This window comes from Xyrauchen texanus, chromosome 34, assembly GCF_025860055.1.
Source record: "Xyrauchen texanus isolate HMW12.3.18 chromosome 34, RBS_HiC_50CHRs, whole genome shotgun sequence".
In the NCBI taxonomy this organism is placed as follows: Eukaryota; Metazoa; Chordata; class Actinopteri; order Cypriniformes; family Catostomidae; genus Xyrauchen; species Xyrauchen texanus.
Window position 1 is genome coordinate 35,178,614 of NC_068309.1, and position 24,800 is coordinate 35,203,413.

The window sequence follows — 24,800 nt, forward strand, 5'->3', positions numbered from 1 at the left end:
TTGGGACTCCAGAGAATACTTCTGCATTGGTTTGGTTCCAATCTGGCAAAAGGACTAAGACTAGTTCAAATAGCTGCTAAAAGTTGATTGGTCAATGGCAGACATGTTTTTCAAAATATGCAACTGTCCTCATAAACCTTGATTGCACCTTGGACAGAGAAACTGCATGCACAATTTCAAGTTGATCAGACTAATAGTTCCATAGTTAGCCATTTTTAGATGTTTAATTATTATAGCGCCACCAAGAGGCAGAGGCGTGCCATTTTTGTGTGTGTCCTCAGAATGACTCTATACATATGTGTACTAAATTTTGTGATAATATCTCATTCCGTTTATGAGTTATAACCATTTTAGTATATGTAGCCATGGCCACTACGTACTGTATGTTTTGGCATACCTTTGCGACGATGAAGCGAATGGTCTAGGACTACTTCATTTAAAAAAAAAAATTCAAACAATCCAAAATATTGGATTTTTTTTTTTTAGGGCAGAATAATAATAATAATAAATATAGCTGCAAGCAGCAATTAACAGGGTTCAAGATATTAAGGTCCTTCAAGTACATATGCTTATTAGGTATTAATTAGAAAGTCCATTACCACCTAAAACAATGAAAAAGTGCCTTAAGTTTTCAGAACCATCATGTTAGGTAGCACAGACATATGGCATTTTATACATTCATGACCATAATAGTGCCACCAAGAGGCAGAGGTAAAAAAAAAATTAATATGTCCTCATATTGTTGTCTACATAAATGTCCGAAATTTGGTGATCATGTCTCATTCCATGTAAGAGTTATAACCACTTAAGTAAATGTGGCCACGCCCACTTTGAACGTTTTGGCATACCGTTGCGAAGATTCAAAATTTCAAAGAATCTCTCTTCACTGGTTTGCTTCCGAATGGGCGGATGACCTTGGACTAGTTCGAAAAAGTAGTTATTTTAAATAATTTTAAATAACAAATTATTTGATTCACACCAATGCTTCTTGAGGCAAAGTTCATCAGAATGAAGAATTCTGTCATATGGTATCTTCTCAAAATTGATTTTGATGGCGGCCATGTTTTTCAAGATATGAGACTGTCCTTATAGACTTTGATGTCACATTGGCCAAAGTTATATTATTATAATAATTATTATAGCGCCGCCAAGAGGTAGAGACACGCAATTTTGTGTGTGTACTCAGAATGACTCCATATATATGTGGATAATATCTCATTCCTTTCACGAGTTATAACAGTTTTAGTAAAAGTGACCATGCCCACTACGTACTGTATGTTTTGGCATACCTTTGTGACGACGAATCGAAAGTTCAAACTTTTTTTGATAACTTTTTATTTTGAGGCTCTGCTGAATATTTCTGCACTGGATTGGTTCCGATCGGGCAAACGGCCTAGGACTAGTTTTAATTGTTTTTCAAACAATCCAAAATAGCATGAAAATGAAAGGTCGGAGAAAATATTTTATGGTAGTCCAAAAGATTTGCCATGAAGCAAGGAAGCACTTCGTGCTTGAACTCCTAATAATCCTTACAAATACAATAGGTTTTAGCACTTTGGGCTTGAATCACATCACCCTCCAAAGTGGCTAGTAAGAGTGATGGAGTTACCCACTAGTGCCAATTTGTACCCGCATTTGGCAGGATGGCAGGTGCTAATTTCAAATCCTGACAGTAAGTGATTTTCTTTAATGAAATGACATGCAGACAACGCCTCTATTACCTATCAGATATCACTGAAATTGGTGCCATGAAGTATCATACCTGTCTCTGTAACAGCCTTAGGCTCTGTAAACAGTGGGGGGAAAAGATGTCCGTGGGCAGATCGTTTGTTTAGCCAGTCATAAGGCTTTCTGCCCATCAATCATTGTGCATGTGTTTACAGGGGAGAAACACTCGGTCAGATGGCGAAATGCTGAGGGGGACCAATCGCCCTCTGCTCAGACACAACGGTCTCTAATGTGTTTGTCTGGGTGTGCGTGTCTTTGAAGTGCTGGGTTTTGGAAAAAGGAGGTGTCTGGTGGAAGTTCCAGAATGCAGAAATCACTTACAGCACCTTTAATAAACATCTGAATTATGGGATAAAAAAAAAACATAGAATTTGACTTGTTTATTTAAAACAAAAAAAAAACAACCTGTGGGTACAGTGATGCACTTACAATGTAAGTGAATGGGGCCAGTGCATAAATGTTAAAAATACAGTGTAACGCTTCCCACAGGAAGGAGGACAGGAAACAGGTGTTCAGCACAAGGTAAGCTTTTATTCTCTTTCTTTACAATGTAATACAAGCGCACGAGTTGGCTTGTCGTCTCTCCCGACTGAAGGCTCTGTGTCTGCTTTTATACCGCTCTCCTCGTGCTCACTGGAATTAGAGACAGGTGTTAGGCATAATTTAGCTCAGGTGTAAGCGCCCTTACCGCTTTCCTCTCCCGGACGGGCGCTTGACCACGCCCCCGCTGCCACATACCCCCACCGCCCGACTCAGGCCGGGGCACCACCCGGCCTGCCTACCACTCCCCCCCCCATTTCTGGAGAGAAAGTCGGCGACAGCCATCTGCACCCCCGGTCTGTGGACCACCTTGAATTTAAAGGGCTGGAGAGCCAGATACCAACGGGTGATCCGGGCGTTAGTATCTTTCATGCGGTGGAGCCACTGGAGTGGGGCGTGATCCGAGCAGAGGGTGAAGGCCCGCCCCAGCAGGTAATACCGGAGGGTGAGGACCGCCCACTTGATGGCCAAACACTCCTTCTCCACGGTGCTGTACTTAGTCTCCCTCAAAGAGAGCTTCCGGCTAATGTACAGCACTGGGCTCCTCCCCTCCACCACCTGCGAGAGTACGGCCCCCAGCCCTCTGTCTGAAGCGTCCGTCTGCAAAATAAAAGGGAGAGAGAAATCAGGTGCATGAAGAAGCGGCCCCCACAAAGTGCGGCTTTAATCTGCATAAACGCCTGTTGGCACTGCTCTGACCATTGGACCGGATCTGGAGCCCCCTTTTTAGTGAGGTCAGTCAGCGGGCTGGTGACGTCCGAATAATTAGGCACAAACCTTCTATAATAGCCAGCCAGCCCCAGGAACTGCCTCACCCCCTTTTTGGTCTTAGGTCTAGGGCAAGTCGCAATCGCCGCGGTCTTATCAATTTGGGGACGCACCTGGCCATGACCCAAGTGGAACCCCAGATACCGTACCTCCAGACACCCAATCGCGCACTTCTTAGGGTTTGCCGTGAGCCCCGCCCGCCGCAGCGATCTCAGGACGGCCCTCAGATGTTGCATGTGCCCCTGCCAATCATTGCTATAAATGATAATATCATCTAAATAGGCAGCGGTGTACGCGGTGTGAGGTCTGAGGATCCAATCCATGAGTCGCTGAAACGTGGCCGGAGCCCCAAACAAACCGAAAGGAAGCATCACAAATTGGTGTAATCCAAACGGCGTAGTGAAGGCTGTTTTCTCACGGGACATTGGTGTCAAGGGGATCTGCCAATAACCCTTTGTTAAATCCAAGGTCGAATAAAATCGAGCAGTACCTAACCGATCGAGCAGTTCATCAACACGGGGCATTGGGTACGCATCAAATTTAGACACCGCGTTGACTTTTCTGTAATCCACACAGAATCGAACAGACCCATCACTCTTGGGAACAAGAACAACCGGGCTGGACCAATCACTGTGGGATTCCTCTATTACGCCCATATCAAGCATCGCATCTAATTCCTCCCGTACTATTTTCTTTTTATGTTCGGGTAAGCGATAGGGGCGGCAACGCACCACCGCGCCCGGCTCGGTCTCGATGTGGTGCTGTATGATGTTCGTACAGCCCGGTAGAGGGGAAAACACATCCGCAAATTCCTTTTGTAATTCGGAAACCTCTGTGAGTTGCCGCGGTGAGAGTAACTCCACAAGTAACCGGAGTGTTAAGATTGTAGTTTTTGTTTACCTCCGGTCTGAGCTCCGCCCTCTCTGGAACTACCGTGGCCAACGTCACAGAGGCCGCCTCCTCCCTCCATAATTTCAGGAGGTTGAGGTGATAAATTTGATGTGCGCCCCCCTATAGGTACTTTTAACTTCATAATCGAGATCCCCTACTCGTCGTGTGACCTCAAAGGGTCCTTGCCACTTGGCGAGTAATTTAGAGCTCGATGTTGGGAGTAATACGAGTACCTTATCCCCCGGTGCAAATTCCCGTAGCAGAGCACCCCCGTCATACAGCCGGCGTTGGCGTTCTTGAGCTTGGAGCAAATTCTCCTGTGTTAATCGCCCCAGTGTGTGGAGTTTTGCTCTAAGATCGAGAACGAACTGAATTTCATTTTTGCTATTAGAAGGTCCCTTCTCCCACGCTCATGGATGACGTCAAGGGCACCGCGGGGCGTCGCCCGTACAGCAGCTCAAACGGGGAGAACCCTGTGGAGGCTTGTGGGACCTCTCGTACTGCAAACAACAGGGGTCTAGCCACTTATCCCAATTTCTAGCGTCATCGTGTACGAATTTACGAATCATGTTCTTGAGCGTTTTATTAAATTGTTCCACTAGGCCATCAGTCTGCGGATGGTAAACGCTAGTGCGAATCGATTTAATGCCCAAGAGCTCGTAAAGTTCGTGACGTGTTCGTGACATAAAAGTCGTGCCTTGATCGGTGAGGATTTCTTTCGGAATCCCCACCCGGGAGATTATCTTGAAGAGTGCCCCCGCAACACTACGTGCAGAGATGTTGCTCAGAGGCACTGCTTCCGGCTATCGCATCGCGTAATCCACTAGGACTAACACGAAGCGATGTCCGCGTGCTGACCGTTCTAATGGCCCGACGAGGTCCATACCAATTCTTTCGAAGGGGACCTCGATTAATGGTAGAGGGCGCAATGGTGCTTTTGGGGTGGCCGGTGGGTTTACCAGCTGACATTCACGGCACGCCGCACACCACCTGCGGACGTCACCGCCAATGCCCGGCCAATAGAAACGGGCTATTAGACGGAGAAGTGTTTTCCGTTCCCCTAGGTGACCGGCCATAGGATTATAGTGAGCCGCCTGGAAAACCATTTCCCGGTGGCTCCGTGGAATCAATAATTGCGTTACTTCCTCCTTTGTTTGAGCGTCCTGCGTCACTCTATATAACCGATCTCTAATCATGGCAAAATATGGGTATGAAATGGCGATGCCCGGCCGGAGCTGTTGACCATCAATTACTCTCACTTGGTCAAGAGCATGTTTAAGGGTTTCGTCCCACGACTGCTCTAGAGGGAAGTCCCCCTCAGGGAATTCCGAGAAGCCGAGGACAGCCCCGGCTCCGCCTCCCCTGCCAAAGCATCGCACACCACACACCTCTTTATGCAGGACCCATCCGCACAAATACCCTCTAAAATATCTTTAAAATTCGGCCAATCGGTACCCAAGATTAGCGGATGGGTGAGGCGGGGCTAACCGCTGCCTCCACACTATGGTTTTTTCCCTGAATTTAATCACCAAAGTCACCATGGGATACTTGTGAACATCCCCATGCACACACCTCACCCTCACCAGTTTAGCTAAACCCAAAGCCCCGGGTTGAACCAAGCGTTGGTGGATGGTGGTCTGATTGCAGCCGGTATCCAGCAAAGCTTGGTAAATACCCCCCCTGATCCTTACCGGAATCCGGTATAATCCTGCGGGACGTCGGAGACCCGCCCCACCGTCCCCACCTCCATCAGCGGACACTGATCCCGGAAGTGGTCCGGGTCTCCGCACCTCCAACAGGCCGGCCCAGGCGTTGCGGCCGCACTTGTGCTGGCGGGCGCCCCCACCTGAGGAGGAGAGCGGCTGAAAGACGGGAGTGGGAGGGTACATTCTCCCAAGGCCGGGAAGCTGGTCTCTGGAACCCTCCACGCCTCGCGCGGGGCAGGAACGGGCCCTGGGGAGAGAACAGAAGAAGAGACCAAAGGGGAGGGGGCGAGGGCAGGGGCAGACACAAGGGAAGGGGAGAGAGAGAGAGACGAAGAAGAGGGCTCGTCCGCCCTCGGGATCGCCGCCAGATGGTCCTCTGCGAGACGAACGGCTTCCTCCAGCGACGCCGGGGGGTGGCACTGGACCCACTCCGCCGTTTTCCGAGGCAGCCGTTGACTAAATTGCTCCAGTACCACCTGATCGATAACACCCTCGACGTCGCAGTCCCCTGCGAGCAGCCACCTCTGACAGGCGTCCCGGAGCTATTGGGCAAATGCGAACGGGCGACCGGACTTTTCCAACTTCATGCCCCTGAAGAGCTGACGATTCTCTTCCGGGCTCCGACCGACCCGTTGCAAAATGGCTCTTTTTAGGTCTGTATAGGCCAGGAGGTTAGTTGCCGGCAGTTGTTGAGCCGCGAGTTGAGCTTCCCCGGACAGGAGAGGAACTAGGCGGGCTGCCCATTGTTCATGCGGCCAGCCCCAGATTTCTGCCGTTCGCTCAAACAAATCCAGAAAGGCCTCAGGATCGTCTGCTACCCCCATCTTCTGTAACGTAGGGCGGGGCAGCGTGGAGCGGGTGTCCGGGGTCGCGGCTGTGGCCGGCGCGGCCTCCTGGCTGAGGAGGCTCCGGATGGCGTGCCGGTCCTCTGCCTGAGCCCGCATGATCTCAAAAAACCGGCGATCCTGGTCCTGCCGGAGCTCAAGCAGGGATTGTTGGTGGCTCTGGTGTAGTGTCGCGAGGGACTGGAGGACCTCCGTCAGCTGGGAGGACTCTAAGGGGCGACCCATCTCCATACTTGGATGAACAAGTCCCGGGTTTCGGCACCAGTGTAACGCTTCCCACAGGAAGGAGGACAGGAAACAGGTGTTCAGCACAAGGTAAGCTTTTATTCTCTTTCTTTACAAAGTAATACAAGCGCACTGAGTTGGCTTGTCGTCTCTCCCGACTGGAGGCTCTGTGTCTGCTTTTATGCTGCTCTCCTCGTGCTCACTGGAATTAGAGACAGGTGTTAGGCATAATTTAGCTCAGGTGTAAGCGCCCTTAACGCTTTCCTCTCCCGGACGGGCGCTTGACCACGCCCCCGCTGCCACATACAGTTTATGCCATTTTAAAAATATCGCTGGTAAACACTGTAATATATTAAATGCCATAATGGTAGTAAAATTACAGATTTTATCACACTAAAATCATGTAAACACTTATAATTTTTATATGTGGCCCAATTCACTTCCATTGTAAGTGTTTTACTGTTACCGCAATTTTTGCTTTTTTCAATAAACGAAGGACAAGTCAAATTATATTTTGTGGTAACCAACATTATGTCACAAATGCTGTCAATTTAGCTTAATTTGTATTGAACCAAGAATATTCCTTTAATCTGGCGTTGTAAACACAGCTTTGTTTTCAGAAGGACTGATACAAATCATCTTCTTACTGCCGGCAATGTATTTGCATAAAGAAAGTGCGCTCCATTTTGGTGTGCAATATGCATCAGACAGTCAGTGAGCGAACTGCAGGCATGGGCTGAGACTAAATAGCTTTAGGATACTAGCATTGGGGATCAACAGAGCATCAATAAGCTAGCACAAACAGCATAATCAAAATATTTGGCCAACATCAAAAAGCTCTTTTAAATCTCAGACTGTAGTTGGCAAGATCAACTGGTACAAATGACATTACCAACATTATCTTCCACTGCCAATCTTCCATGTTTCCCACAATCACATGCTAAACACATTTGCATCTTGTTTGATAGACTTGTGGCTATGAGGAATTTTGACGGTACTGCAGACTGAATGTTTATCCAATGTGACTTACAGTGAAGATGTACATTTTATCAGTTTGCATGTTCTTTGGGAATCAAACCCAAACTTGGCATTGCTAGGACCATGCTCTACCACTTCAGCTACCACAAATACTTCGAAGGAAGTATTTGGATGCACATAACAATGCGACTGAGGGTCTTTGGTTTCAAGGTGTGATTTTATGACTTGATAGAAGGCCCTAAACACATTCAAAAGTAGACAGATTTCCATTAAAAAAATGTGTTCACTTTTAGTGCATATTATAAGTAGATGAATTGGGACACAGCCCATGTCTGTTAGCATTGAGGCCATTTAAATGCAAGTGAACTCCTAAAAGTTGGCAAAATATTATAATTTTAATATATCAAAAACAAAAATGTTGCATGTAAAATGTACAACCTTTCACTCCAGTGAAAATGGACCAATAATACTAATGAAAACTTCAATCGTCAAACACTTTCATGGGGTCAATAATGTCTAAATATATGCTGTCATAAACACATTTTACTATACTTTTTTATTATGGTGATGTAAGCATTTTGTTAATATTCTTCAGTTGCTTTCAGTGATATTTTTGCCCTTCGGTTGAGAACCACTGGCACAGGATGCATGTTAGAAGTGAGAGTGCTTGTGAATAAAACATTCAGTGTTACCTATCATAACCCACCCTTTAGTTTAAATATTCACACTACTCCCTTGTTTTTAGCTCAGTGGTAGAGACTGCTGAGTCAGAGCTTGTGTTCTGCAAGATTTACTACATGTTGCTGTCCAGTTATATTGCTTTTTGAAGCACGCAGTGTGAGTGGTTACCCTCATAGTTAGATATATTCTCACTGAATTTGCACTGAAATATCACACTCTATAGTGGCACAACTGTTTATTGAATTCACCCATGTGTTGACAGCTGTGAGGAGATAATCTGCTGAATCTAGAGACACAGTTGTCACAGTCTTCATTTACAATCTCTTAATCACCATCATGTTATAATGCCTCTTCATCATCCCATTATGTAATGAAGGTCTACTCAAGATTATACGTTTCGCAGTTAAAAACAAACCCTCTGGTCTCGGTGTGCATACTGTAGGAGTGTGATCGACACCAGCGAATGCTCCTGCTGTTTAGTGTGGCCAACATCCTGGATTTAGCATCTAACCACTTGTGCGACACAGTATGTTTGCGTGGGAGTCTGGTTTACTGCACATGTTGTCAAGGCAGCAGCTGGCAATGCTGTGAATAGCACCATACGTCCTCTTTTTACCAGACATATCCTCTTTTTGGGACCTTAAAAAGCATCTGGCTGGGATTTCTAAATTTGCGAAAATGTCTGGGTTTCGGCTTTAGTTGCATTTTGATGTGCATCTGCTTTAACCCCTCCTTGTAAGTCCCGCCTTCTCACGCGCCAATTGGTTGATTATAAGAGGCTTGCAGCAACTATTGGCCAAATTCCTGCCTGTCAATCTCTCTGCGAACGCGTGAAACGCTGTTGTGTTCGCCATCAAAAAGATGCTTGACAGAAGCAGCAAATGACAGCTGAGTGGAAACAATGCCCAAATGAATGCAATGAAATGCAAATTTACAAAAGATTTGCACCAAAAATTCTCATGCTTTCATCCAGGTCGTGATCCGTGGGAAGCAGAATGTATGACATGTAAAGCTAGCACTTATGTGTCAGTTGCTAATAAAGGTGCAAGTGATTTAGAAGCACACATTAGCTCTGCAAAGCATAAAGGGTCAGCAAAAGGTGAAAGTTCATCAGGAAAATTAACCTACTTTTAATAACTGCTACTACTACTTTTTGCGACCAGGTAAATTTGTTGTCACATTGCTTCATTTTCCATGGCCATTCAAAATAATAGTAATAGTAAATGAAGGTACACTCATGGCATCAAATATTTATTTTAGTACATCGACATTCAAAAGAATGTTGGAAATATTTATTTATTATGTTATGCTAATAGAGTGTCTTTTTCATTGTATTCTGTTGTATTATTGTGAATTCATTGTATGGGGCGGCTGTGGCTGAGGTGGTAGAGTGGGTCGGCCACTAATTGCAGGATTGGTGGTTCGAATCCCGGCCCACTCGAACCCCAAGACACTGAACCCCAAGTTTCTCCTAATGGCAGGCTAGCACCTTGCATTTAGCATTTACCATTAGAGTTTGCATTCATAGTAACAATGTTTTGAACCCTATTATGCACAGAAAGTTGAAATAAATGAAATAAATGAAATAAATAGTGGTGGTCAGAAGGCTTGGAGATGGACCACCTGAGCCCTGAAGGGCATTGACAAAACCTTTGAATGAGGCCGAAGCCAACAGGAGTGTGTTTTTTAATGAAAGCAATTAGGTCCCAAGTCGGTATCATTGCAGGACGAGGGGAATTTTATGATCAGATTGTTTCTGCCTATAGCAGAACCTGCATCTGGAGTATGGAACACCAAGATAGTTGCTACATAAGCGTAGATAGGGTAAGACCAGCATCTAATCACTCTTAAAGGAATGTAAGGATCTCCGCTATGGAGCAATTTACTTGGTCTTTTCTCTTTGTCACACGACTGTTTGAGTTGCTATTTTAGCTCATAGAGGCATCTTGTCAACGGTGCTCTAGCCTGTAAAACTGTGTTTATTATGACAGAGGCAGTTAAGGCTGTTTTGATGTTCTCTGTTCAAAAGCCACACTTGTAGGTTCCACAGCACAGGCTGGGGATGCCAAATCATGCCCTGTGTTTGGTACTTCCATCATCTCCGGAAACCAGGACTGATTGGGCCATTTCGGCACCATCAACAGAAATGTTTCCTTGTCCTCTCGGACTTTGCTGATGACAGAACGAAGGACGCGTACCAGGGAAAACACTTATTTGCATTTTGGAGGCCATTTGTGGGCCAATGTGTCCATGCCCAGCGGGGCTTGGGGCATGGAGCACCCGAGGGGACAGTGGGCATTTCACATGTCGACTTCCACTTTGCTGACTACTTCTTAAATCCTCAAAACTTTCTAAGGGTAAAGTCTTCGTTCCCTCAGTAGCACTCTCTGGCATGACAACAGATCTTCCCTGTAATTCAGGTGGCCTGGAACGTGTGTGGGAGAGGAGATGATGGCTGCTCCCTTGAAGGAGGCATTGTGTCATACTCATTAATTGTGGCGATTTTATGTACGCCCCTAATGTTGTGTTGTCCGAATGAATCAGAACGTGGCGATTCACAATATCAGAATGAAAATCTCTTAAGTGCCACTCTTGCTTCGCACCTGTTCAGGTGCCAACCTGTGTTGGATGTGTCTGTGGTAACCACTTTTCATCTGAATACTTGACCCAGAATTACACCTTGCTGATAGAAGTCTGGAACTGTCCAAGGTGCTAAAGCAACCAGACAGTGTCAAGTTACCCTAATGCGCATGTGTTTTAGTAGATGTGGTTTGAGCCAATACTGGAGAGGTCTCATGTGTAACAGACATAAGTTTGAACTGGGATAGACACTGAAGAATGGCCTGATTGCGCTCGCTCGTTAATTGTGCACGCATGCTCACAGAGTTGAGCTGAACCCCTAAAAAGAAGATTTGTTGTCTGGGGGAAAGTGTTGATTTATGATGGGAAAATGTATCTATACAAAACTCATCAGTTTCAGATATTAGTATGTTTTAGACTATAGTCCCAATAGGTTCTCAGTTTGATCCGTTTAGTCTTATTTGGCTAAGTTCATATAGATTCTCGACTCATCGTATAGCCCCAGTCATTTAAGTTCTGTTTTACAGATTCTCGGTCCTACTCTTAGTATTCCCATTTAATTCTACTTGGCTAAGTCCTTATAGAATCTCGGTCCGCCGTTTAGCCTTTTAGTACATAAATAACTACTTAACTAATGGGTTACTTCTGACTACAGAGAACCCTGATTCCTTTGTCATCTCTCTTTCAATACCAAGCGATTCTGTTGTTATTTCCGTATTGTTATATGTGTATGTTTGATGTTATCCAGGATCTGGTTTTACAATATATGGGGTTGCAAGCAAGTCCTTTGAAGCTTGCCTTTTATGTTTACAAAGAATTCCATATGGTTCCTGTGGGAGGGACACACTGATACTTACAGGATTCTACTAATCTCTGAAACCTTACTAGTGACTTGATTTTGTTGGAAGGGAATGAGATAAGAGGGAATGAGATGATGTTATCAGTCACACTCCTCAGAAACCTCTTGAATGATATGAAACATGTTTGATCAAAAAATGCTTTTACATTACAGAACAGAACAGAATAAGTCATTACTTAGTTTTAGTATCCATCCAGCTCAACCTTGTTGCGCGCTGTGCCCCCTCATGTGGAGGCAGGTGGGAGGGTGCAAAAGATGGAATCGTCCCTCAGAAAAAGGGCAAATCTTGAGTGAAGCATCTTGAGACTCATGTTCTGATGGCGGGATGCTCGCAATAGGAACTCTTGTGGAACGACATCTTTAAAAAGATGCGTTGCTCGCAAGCGGCTCATTTGTGGAAAAATTCAATAATATATATATATATCCTATCTACTTGAATGGGGAAAGACTGAAATCTCCAAAATGGTTGGTCAGGATTACAATCAAAGAACATATGTCAAATCAACAGTAAAATTGTGCTTCTTCCTCAGGTTACCCTGGATTCGAACTTGCGACTCCAGGTGTGGTAGTCGGCATCTTTGCTTGCTGAGCTATGTGCATTCTTGAGTTGATAGACAGGCGATGTATTTAAAAGTTGATTGGGTTTTACCTGTAAGGCAGGCATTATTTTCTATCCGTTGACCATTGGGCGATACAATTTCTCACATTCATTTTAATAGAAGTGGCCCATCTCTGCTAAATAGTCTCTGGGGTTACTCAATTTCACCTGAACAAAATGTGCCTTTCATAAAAATTTTGAAATATCTAATATGTTTTATTTTTTTTTGAAAAATATCATAATTACTTTTAACTTAGAAAAAAGCAGAGGAGTATTTAAGTAATTATTTTGTGTGAATTGCAATTTTGATGTATTTTTAACTTAATTGATTAAACAACTTAAAATTAGCATCAAGACTTTGGTTCATTTACTTTGAGATTTACTGAGGGATTTTTCATTGTTTTTGTCAAACATCACTTGTCTAATATTTAATCTCAAGCATGCACTTTACTTTAACTCTGATAAAACATTAATAGTGGAAAAATCATAGGTCTTAGTGGAAATTATGCCACCACTGAAATGAAGTTTTATTTTTTTTTTTTAAACTATGTGAACAAGTTTCCTTTTTAACATACTTGTCACAATTGAACAGGGTTGAGAGGGTTACTTTTGAAATGTATTCCACTACAGATTACAGAATACCTGCTGTAAATTATCAATTGTAATGTATTTAATTAGATTACTCAAGGTCAGTAACATATTCTAAATACTTTGGATTACTTCTTCAGCACTGGTTGATTTTTTCACTTGTTTTGACTATAAAAACTGCCAGTACAGTAAAACAAAAATGTTAAAAATACATTTTCTGAAAACCCAAATATCTAATGCATTGTTTATAAAAGAAGATAAATCAAATCGTTTTAAGAATTGTTTGATATTTTTTACAGGAAAACAATACAAATATTCTCATCAAGAATACAAATTTTGCCCTAACATCAAATAAAATTTTTTTTTAATCTAACTTGGATTTGCTATAAAAAAAATATGATAATGCCAGCATGTATAATGGATAAAAATAGCATTTTAGTTTATCTTAATTTCGTGCGACCTCGCGTTCACATGCGTGGACATTGTATTTTGGTTTTAAATTAAACACATAATTTAATTTAATTTAAACTGACTGATCTCAGTTCAGGAGACTCTGGGCTGTCAGTACAGGGTTAAACTTTCAAAGTACAGAGTCATGTGACAAAACAGCAGAGTTTGTGTTTGGTTGAAATGGCAACAAAACTACCTCTGGTAAGAAACCTAATTCATTTATTACATTGAACCTATTTGAGTCTCTAGTTTCATCTGAAATACCATTTTTTAAATTTGAGCAATTTATCACGAAACGCCATGCTGTTAATCACAATGACCACATTCATGGACTGTATGCTCAAGTCAGTTCAAATACCCTATATTTACTGTGCATTTACATATTGAGAATCAATGGATGCATCCAAAAGCTGAAAAATGTAGCTTTCAGAGGCTTTATATGGAGTTAGGATGAAAATAAGATGCATTTTAAACTGTTCTGAGACCAGTGCAGACAGACAGCACACGGGAGGTTAAGTCATTCACTAAATAGGGAGCAAGGGAGCATCTTATAGCGCTCTAAGCAGCTAAGGGTATTCTGATACCAACTATTTAAATTGTGACTGTAGTGGAATACAGTTACTAATATTTTGTATTTTAAATACATAATCCCATTACATGTATTCCGTTAATCCACCAACCCTGCAATTGAAGGTAGTGTCTATAACACTGTGTGCTTTGTTTGCCTTTTCATTATCTCTACTGTAAACAGTAACGGTAATTTGTGTTTTCATTTACGTCCACAGGTATTCTGACTGCAAGGATAATGAGGAAAAGACGGAACTGGAAACGTCAATGTAACGTGAAGTGATGGATGAGTGAGAGTGTTTGAGGAACCTCTGCGTCTGATCCAATGGCGAAGAAAGGACGCGCTAAGGGCGAGAAGCCTGAGGCGCTAATCTCTGCCTTACAGGCAGCCAATGAAGATCTCAGATCCAAACTAACTGATATTCAAATCGAACTGCATCAAGAAAAATGCAAGGTAGGCAAAACAGCAGAGCATTTTCACCCATCCACACTGGATTATTCATAATGGATTTTTGTTTTCCCCAGTTGCATCAAAAAGTGCTCTATTCCTTAAAGGAATCCAAACCCAAACATGAAGATTGTTCCAAACCCGTATGACTTTCTTTCTTCATTGTAACACAAAAAGGAGATGTTAGACAGAATGCAAGCCTTTGTCACATTCTCTTTCATTGCACGGGAAAAGAGGACTAAATCATGACAGAATTCTCTGAATCGCTGAATCACTTCACATAGGAACGTCACACCAGGATATTCAATCTTATTGCATTTTTCTTTGAATTTAGAGCTAACAATAACTTCTGCACCTTTAGTTTTTGTGATGGGATCAAGGTTGGAAGTTTGAGCACAGAGTGTGCATATTACTGGTCCGCTATCACTCACTGGTGTCACAATGGGCAAGTAATGCAAGTTCATTTACGGAAGGTCACGAGTGCTTCTTTGCTTCTGAAAAGCATGAAGAAACCAATCCTGAGCTGTAACATTCAAAGTGAACCTTCATGCCCTGTGACATATAGAAACACTTGTAAAAGCCTCTGTCATTTGAAATCGTGCTTGACTTTGATCCCCTTTGGCTTTCAGTTAAATGAAAGTTTCACAATCTGCAGTGGCCTCAGAAAAGTATATTCGAAAGAATGTCATTGCATTATATAAATATCAAAGCAAGTGGCATTTATTTTAAAGAAAGGTAACACAAACACACTTTTCAAGCAAAACATTTCACAAAAAGAAGTTTATTAGGTTTCTTCGTTGCATGCCGACACTCTTAGTATCCCTGGTCACATTTGACCGGATACAGTAATCATTTATTTTATTGTATTTTTTAAAAGAAATGTAATAAAACTAACTACACTAAAGTAATAACACTAAACGTATGCATTTGTTTTGGAATTATATGGTATTCAGGCCTAATTTACCTCTAAATTATACATTTGGAGGATCTGCTGCCATCTGCTGGGGAAAAAGCATATACATATACATGAAATGACAATAATAACAAGATGGCTGTAGAGATCCACACATGCTGCCTGGTCACTGTAGACCAATGTTATATCAAAGTTAATTTCTAGATATTAAGTCATGAATTTGGATATATATTTAGAAATGATCAAAGACTATTATTTGTCAAAGTTTAGCATTTTTTTTTGGTGTTGTTGACAATTTGTAACAACATGGTCAAGTTTGACTGCAAATAAAAAAGCTAAACTTTGAAAAATTATAGTTTTAGATGATATTATTAAATACTTACAGTAAGTATTTTGTTACAAACCATTTATTTTGGCAAACATGAAAAGCAAATTCAAATTAAGTCAGTGAGGTAATAACAAGCAGCAATATAATGAACTGAAAGGTAATAAACAACAAGAAAAAAAACAGAATGGTGATAAACAACAAGATAACGAACAGAAATAAACAAATTATTCATAAAAATTTTAATAAACTAAAGATGAAGAAATCTTGTTTATTATAAAGTCTTGTAATAAATAATAATGTCTAGAAAATCATACAGACTCATAAGATCTATAGTTAGCAATTTTTTATGTGAGTTATGAGTTCAGAGTTTATTATATTGTCCAGCCATGGCGGAAAATGTATCTTTGGTCTTGACAAAACACAAACAATAACATTCACTACACACCAAAACCAATACATTTCAGGTATAGTACATACAATACAACATGCATTGTCCTTTTGCCTTCTACAATCTTCTATTTGTTCAGATAGAAAATATAGGAAAAGTCACCAAGCCTTGTACTGCTCCGATGAAGGAAACGAAGGAAACAAAAAATCGAATCAAATCGGTCAAAAATGACCGGAGACAGAAGGGTTACATGATAAAAATAAAATCTATATAGTGACTAAAATGAAGACAAAAAGTGTTTTGACACTACGATTGTCATAAGTTAGTGGAAAATGTCCATAGTTGACGTGGTAAACTCCACCTGTGGTTACTTAAGAGAAACTGACTTCATACATCCACTAAAAATCACTGCGACACCAGTTGCCTAAAGCCAGTCAGTGTCTCACTGGCTGAGTTTTTCTCTGGTATTCGCTAGCCAGTCGGAGGAAGTCGAAGTCTCCGTGCAGGAGGGCATTAATGATAACTTGGCCAAGTTAACTCCCTGTTGCATTAATGACTCCAGCACCTGGAAAAGCACTTCGGTTGTGTTTGAAAAAGTAATTCATTCACTGGGGCGGGCTCTTGTGGTCTTGTCACGGGACCTATGAGCTTCTTCTCACAATGAAGAACTGACAAGAAGCTCTGATCTGAATGCCTTCTTCAGCAAACACATTTAGCCACATATCACAAATGCAGATTGTTATCCATGGTGATAGTGTCACAAAGTGTTTCTGGTGCTCTCCTATACTTAAATGACTAATAAAATAGTTTAGGGTGAATTCACAAATAGAGTTATTCCATGAAATTGGAATCAATATGGTTCAATATGTTGTTATTTAAAGCTATAGCATTCAGACATTTTTAAGCATGTCTACAATGTTCATATACTTTATGAGGATGATATACATGCCATCATAACTTGTGGTAGCACTTCATGCCCTTCAGCTACGATGCTATCCAAATGTTTACAGAGATGTTGGGTCATCTTAGGTACTGATTTCCTGACAACAAATCATTAATTTAAGTTCCTGCTTGACTTGTCTTTTCCTTCTAGAACAAATATTGGCTAAATGCATATTGTTTTACAAAAAGCACAAGCATGTATCAAGCATTTATGCTAGTATGGTTAGTATGGCCAGCTACTCATTCATTTGTTTCTGCAGGTGACCAAGCTGGAGCGAGACAAGGTGCAGGAAGGCAAGCGCATCCGCGAGCAGGAGCAGCACCGGCACACTGTTGCATTGACGGAGCAGCGCGCCCGTTGGCACGAAGAGAAGCTAAAGGAGCTTGCCGCACTAAGGGAATCGCTAACAAAGCAGCACGAACAAGAACTAGCCCGTACCACAAAGATCAAAGAAGGCGAGATACAGCGTTTGAGGACTGCACTTAGTGCATTGCGTGATGGCAGTGGTGAGAAAATACGTACTGCGCTAACGCTAGAGGCCAGAGAGGAGGCCCGCCGATTTTTTGACCAGGAACGTGTAAAACTGCTGCAGGAGATAGCAGAGCTAAAGTCCTCCAAACGGCAGACGGATGAAGCGCTGAATACAGTGATTTTAGCCGACAAGATGAAGGCGGGTGACTTGCGCTCTGAGCATCAAGCGCACCAGGATCAAATATCCAAGATCAAGTGGGACTGTGAACGAGATATTAGACGACTGGTGAGCCGTTATTCTCATTCTTGAGGTGCAGAAGTAGAACAAAGACAGAATTTGTGGCATAATGTTGATAACCACAAAAAGAAAGTTAATCGTCCCTCCTTTTCTTAAAAAAAGCAAAAATCAAGGCTACAGGGAGGCACTTACAATGGAGGTGAATGCCAGTCAGAAAACGTTAAAATACTCACTATTTGAAAAGTGTAGACACAAGACATTAACATGATTTTAGTGTGATAAAATCATTTACCAACCTTTTCTGTGTAACGTTTTATCCACTTTTACAAGTTTGCCATGAGGACATTACACCGTAAACCCTAAAACGGCCATAAAAATCAAATGATACATGAGTTTTACAGAAGAATTAATATAAGTGCTTTTATCAAATTATAAGCTTCATTTTTCTGCCTTTAAACTCTCCAAAAATGGCCCCCATTCAATTCCATTTTAAGTGCCTCACTGTAACCTAAAATTTTGCTTTGTCTTTGTGAATAAATTAGGGATTATGTCACAAATGCTGTCGATTGAGCTTGATTTGTATTGATTCTTTAAGTATATATGCAAATACTGCCACCAGACATCTATTTGATGTGTGTGTTTCCATCTGTAAAACGTATTTCTTACATTGTTGGATCATCTGCAACATGTCTTTAAGACGTATTTCAATTAGTATGTCTCGGATGTCAATAAGACATTCATTAGATGTCTTTGAGACCTTTACGATTTAGACTGTTTGTAAATCTGATATTTTTAAGACGTTTAGCTGATGTTAATTACATTGTGATGTTTTCCTGATGAGAATATACAAAACACAAACCTCTGAGAATGAAGAAAAGTTTTACTCCTGAAGAAATTAATTACAATTTTGAAACATACAGTGGCAAGAAAAAGTATGTGAACCCTTTGTAATCAGCTGGTTTTCTGCATTAATTGGTCATAAAATGTGATCTCATCTTCATCAGTCACAAGTTCAGACAAACACAAAGTGCTTAAGCTAACAACACACACACAATTATAATCTTTCATGTCTTTATTGAACACATCCCATTAAATATTCACATTGTTGTGGAAAAAGTAAGTGAACCCTTGGATATAATAACTGGTCGATTCTCCTTTGGCAGCAATAACCTTAACCAAATGTTTCCGTAAACTGCGGATTAGACTTCTACAACATTCCAAAGGAATTTTGGACCATAATTCCTCACAAAACTGCTTCAGCTCTGCCATATTCTTAGGATGTCTGGTGTGATTGACTCTCTTGAGGGCATTCCGCAGCATCTCTGTTGAGGCTCTCCCGATTTTCTTTAATTGAAGCCATTCTGTAGTGGATTTACTTTGATGTTTAGGGTCAGTGTCCTGCTGCATCACCCAACTTCTACTGAGCTTCAGCTGGCGCACAGCCACCCTGACATTATCCTGTATTTCCCTTAATGATGGCAAACGGTCCAGGCCCCAAAGCCTAGGGAGAGTAGTCACAGTGTCTTCTCCATTTACTGTATAGACAGTTTGTCTAACTGTGGACAGATGAATATCTAAACTCTTCGAGATAACGTTGTAACCCTTTCCAACTTTATTCAAAGCAACAATTCTTGATCGTAGGTCTGAGATCTCTATTTTTGTGAGGCATGGTCAACGTCAGCAGATGCTTCTTGTGAACAGCAAACTCAAAATGTTCGAGTGCTTTTTATAAGTCAAAGTAGCTCTAACCCACACCTCCAATTTCGTTTCATTTGTTAGATGCCAGGATTGCCAACTCTAACTTTAATTATTAAGATTTTGTTGACACCATTAGCCTATGGGTTCACATAATTTTTACAAGCTATACTGTGAATATTTGAATGATGTATTCAATATTTACAAAAACAATACAATAATTTATGCAGTGTTAGTTTAAAAAGATTGTTTTTGTTCATAATTGTAACTTAGATTAAAATCAAACCAGATATTAAAACAAATTAATACATAAATGCAGATAAATCCAAACGGTTCACATACTTTTTCTTGCCACTGTATGTATAAAATTATGATTACTTGTGTGAGGTGTAGACCTTTGTAATGTCAGTAACCTTATAAAAGCAGTTTTATTCTACATGGGGAGGGTCTCCTCATGGGGGCTGCCATGTTGGGTTCACATGACAAGCCGAATACTAGTCGCGTAATCTCAGTAACCGTCCTGTTATTTGACACTCTATCACAATGTCACTCTTTATTTTGTAGTTCTGTTTAACATTGTCTGATGTTGTAGATTGGCTGTTTGAAGTTAAGACTCGTGTAATTAGTAGCATACTGTATAATTAGTAAGAGTCGACTATATTACCAGTCTATTAGTTCAAATACATGGCGAAAGCAGGAAGAAAATAAACATTAACACAAGGACATTTATTGGCTGGTGTTGTGCCATTAGCAGCTTCTTATATAATATGTCATTGGAGTAAATTTCTTTGAAAGTGACTTATTGCCAGTTCTGCTTAAAACTAACTAACTCTATGCCTCCTTTTTCATATTTTCTGTGAACAAATGGTCCTGTAATAGTTAATAAGCTTCTCTATTTAAGAGGTAAACCCAGTGTGACTCTATTGAACTGTGCAGGTGGATGAAATCAAAGCAAAAGACAGAACAATCTTCGCATTGGAGAAGGAGCTGGAAACAGCAACAGGTTCCATGCAGAAGTTGCAGTTTCAGAAGGATGCGCTCGATGAGCAGCTGTTTCTGGTCAAAGAGGCAGAATGCTGCCTGGGTAGCCCAAAGAGAGAGATCCCCGGCCGCGCTGGAGATGGAGCGGAGCATTGCGGGAGTCCGGTAAACAGAAACTACCTTTGATTTATTGTTATAGAGCAAGGGATTTATGGACCCCATGGGAGACATGGATATATTAGGTTTATTTCCAAAATATATATGCATATATATATATTTTTTTTATGCAATATATTTATTGAATACTTACATTATACTTGGATCAATGACTTGACGCTAATTTTTTCTTCTTCTATTAAGTTATTAAAAATACAATAAAATGTGATTTACACAAAACAATTACTTGGATACAGCTATGATGAACATGCTTTCTTTTTCTTTGTTATCTCACCTTGTCATGAGATTATATTTGAATTTTTACCTTAAATATTTTCAAAATTCTAATTTAATTAGAATTTTAAAGTCAGCTGATTTTTAAATTGGCGTAGTTTCCTTAGTCCACAAGAGGGCGCATTGAACACATAAACCATACAGCAACCTGTTATATTATTGTAAAGAACATCCTTGGCTGTTAAAAAAAGAGCGTTCCATTTTCATCTAATGTTCATAATCTAAATCAATTAAAAGTTTTAGTCGGCCCATATTCTCAAATGTTAAGTCAAAAGTAAAATGAGGGGGGGAACACTTTGTTTCGCTTTGTTTTTGGTTATTCAGTGTCTCGTGCAAGAGTGCTGTTTTTTAGATACTGTGTATAGTTAAAAAGATCTTTAAAAAGCATCTTGAGACATCTGCTTTCTGTTTCTATTTGTCTAGGCTTTTTTAGCACAAGAATGCAATTGATCTGAAGTCATCGCCATTGCTTGGCACACATCCAAAACTCAAATGCATAGTTTTAGCATTTGAATGTGCATTTATTTTTCTTAAATTCTATGAATATTTGAATTTTGAATTTTTATTTGACATGCTGCTGCACAAACAAACATAACAAACAATCCCCATGTAGCAGATCTAGACAAGTGAAGCTGGGGTGGAGGTGGGTTTCACTGCAGTGAAACTGCCTGTCTGAAGAATTGAGCCATTTAAAAGTTATACAAGGAGATGGATGCAAGATGACTGGCTACCCGATAACATCAAATAGTGGTGGTGACTTTGTTTCATTTCAGTGACTTGATTCTTCTGATTCCATTCACCAAAAAGATTTCAAGTTACACATTTGTGCCTGCAGATGGCACCAAATGATAGTCTTTTCAGTAATAGCATTGAACCGAAAGCAATAATTCTCTACCAGATCAACAACAATATAGCTGCAACATAGCTGACTTCCTGTTTGGCGGACCTAATGACTATAATTATGAAAGTTCTACGGCTTGATGAGAACTATATATTTACCAATTTTGGTGACTGTAGCTGAAAATGGGGGTGCTACAGAGGCCATCTGAAAATAAAAATGCTAAAAAATGCTTTATTTTATATCAAAAACTTCGCAGTTGTTTTTTCAAAGCTTGGAGAACTGAAAGCACGATGGGAAGTGACTTGCTGATGACACAGCTTAATGCTCACTGGCTTAAGGAACTCTGAAGTTGTGTTCACTTTTAAAATGTTAGATTGTTTTATCTCTAATATCAGGCTTTTATGTGTATAAATTATATGTGAATATTCCCAGTATTCTGACTGGGATATCTGTATGGGATATGTGATTGGTATCATAGTTCTGAAATATCTAAAATATGTGTCTTTATTAAACAAAAAATGGATGGAACGACACATCTTATGGGGGGAATTAAATAACAGGTACATTGAGTGTTTTGTTCATCATATTTATTTTCTTTTAAATGCAACAGAATTTATATTGCATCCACTTTATTAACAACAAAGCACTTGAACATGAATCACATGAAATCTCCCTTTGATATCATAGCGACTGATCCACTACGAGAAGTGGGAACTGTCCGAATTGTTAGCTCTTATTTCACACCTTCCAAGACTGCACCAGCCTGCTCTCATGGGACTGGCCCTTGGATGAAATCCCCTGGCTTTGAGCCACAACTGAAATGGTCTCATGTGCAAAAGGCCCAAAGGAAACACAGAGGATGCAGATGCCATGAGACCTAGTATTCATTGATACTGACGAACAGTGCAACCTTCGCTCAGGGTGTTCTGAATGGTCTCAATTCGAGTGGGAGACAATTGTGCCCGCATCATGATCGAATTCCATACGATCCCCAGATAGGTAGTTTCCTGAGTGGGAGAGAGAATGCCTTTCCTGACGTTGAGTCTCAATCCCAGAGAAACCAGATGAGCTAAGAGGATATCCCTGTGCTATATTGACAGTTCTTGTGACTGTGCTAGTATCAGTCAGTCGTCTATATAATTCAAAATGCGGATGCTCCGGATTCGCAAAGGAGCCAGTGCTGCATCCGTGCACTTCGTGAATGGAAGAACCCGATATTGGAAAGCTTCACCCCTGAAAGCAAACCTCAGGAACTTCCTGTGTTGTGGCAGACTTTCTATATAAAAGTACGCGTCCATGAGATCGATCGTGACCAACCAGTCGTGATGTTGGATTTGAGACACGACATTCTTGATGGTTAGCGTCTTGAACGACTTAACTAAGCGATTCAAGCCTCGAAGGTCTAAAATCGGACGTAACCCCCCATCCTTCTTGGGAACCAGGAAGTATCTGCTGTAGTAACCTGACCCTCTCTCTGGAAGGGGAACATGTTCTAAGGCCCCTTTGACCAAGAGATTTTGCAGTTCTTTCCATAGTAGACATGCTTGTTCTGGTTTCACGGTAGTGGGACCCATCCCGTTGAAATGCGGAGGACGGCAAACAAATTTAATTCTGTGGCCTTTTCCTACTATTCTTAGAACCCACATAGAAACACCCAGCAGTAGCTTCCACACTGCCAGGTTCTCTGAGATGGGTATCAATTTTGACGCTTCCTGTTGAGGGGATGTCGAGTGTTCCATGTCCTGGACTACTGCAGGAAGCAACAGAACACCCAACATTTCGCTGGAAACTGCTAACTCCCGAAACACCAGAGGTGGCGGGAATGGAGAGGTTTCGTGGGGGTATCGGGAAGGTGCAGGTGAATGTGACACAAGGGGGACCTACCCCCACAAGGCTGGGCACAAGACCATCAGGGCTTTCTCTTCCTGGAGATAACGGCCCTGAGGTCTTGCTTTGGGGGCTGCTTAGGGTGACAGGCTGGCCCCCAGTCTCTATGAGGGGGAGCACGATTCGCCATGCTCTGTTTTTGAGCCTCCCTTCTAGAAGGACCAGGGTGGCCGGGTGGCCTGTGACTCTTCCCCCTGAGTGCGGCGAGGAAGGAATTGCCCGAAGGCTTCCTCATGCCTCCTGGAACCTGGTGATGACCGTGTTCATAGAGTCACCGAACAAGCCAGAAGGTGAAATCGGGGCATCAAGAAGGAACACTTTGTCCTTGTCTCTGATGCCCGAAAGGTTCAGCCATAAGTGTCTCTCCATGCTGACCAAAGCAGCCATAGACCGGCTACCCGATCTGTTTGGTCGCCCGGAGAGACAGATCCGTGGCTCGACGAAGCTCTGAGAAAGCCTCTTCGTCGACCGCACTGCCCACACTAAGGTCCTTCAACAAGTCAGCCTGGTAAGCCTGCAACACTACCATAGTGTGCAGGGCAGCACCAGCCTGACCTGCTGCCTGATAAGCTTTCCCCACAAGTGTAGAGGAGACAATGCCGAGCCAGGCGAGAGATAATCCACAAGTGTCTCTTCTACCTGCGGAATATCCCTGGAAGAAATGGTGGGGGCTGGCTCTTGGAAATAAGTGAGACGAGTGCGCAGCATCTTCACTGCACTCACACCTGCCTCGCTCTAACGCAAGAGCAGCATAAAACAAAACTGGTGTGTGTGTGATTCAGCCATATGGCGTTAACAGGGAAACACACACCGTTTGTTTTGTTTATCACAAATTTTCTCTTTGTCTTTCACACTTAAGTGACAGAAGAAAGAAGAAAAATATTTCTGCACACTGCCTAACAAATCTAACTCCTACTAGAGGAAAGTAGAAAATTTGACAGGCTTGTGAATCACAATACACACAGAATGGTCTGAAGACAAAAGACCTGATGATGCACCTGTGGTGCATCTATTTATAGCCCCTGGTACTGGCGCATCCTGATGATGTCACCAGCAGAGGCTATAAATTCCTGTCAATTTCATTGACGTGTTGCACACATATTCACAGCTGGTCACTCCTAAAAGACGTTCAGCGCAGCATCAAAGTGTAGCTTTTGATAGGGAACGAGTTTACCATTTCGTTCACCAATCTCCGCTCATGTCGTTCAGACTC

At 41.8% G+C, this 24,800-nt stretch overlaps 1 protein-coding gene across 1 annotated transcript in view; it reads left to right on the forward strand.

The window, feature by feature from the left end:
* jakmip2 (janus kinase and microtubule interacting protein 2) overlaps positions 1-24,800 on the forward strand; it is a 76,150-nt gene that overhangs the window by 15,451 nt on the left and 35,899 nt on the right. Inside the window, exons 2-4 of the mRNA XM_052103788.1 lie at positions 14,223-14,458; positions 17,284-17,781; positions 20,365-20,574. Of these exons, the coding sequence (XP_051959748.1) occupies positions 14,330-14,458; positions 17,284-17,781; positions 20,365-20,574 (837 nt within the window). The 5' untranslated portion in view covers positions 14,223-14,329. The remainder of the gene's footprint in view (positions 1-14,222; positions 14,459-17,283; positions 17,782-20,364; positions 20,575-24,800) is intronic.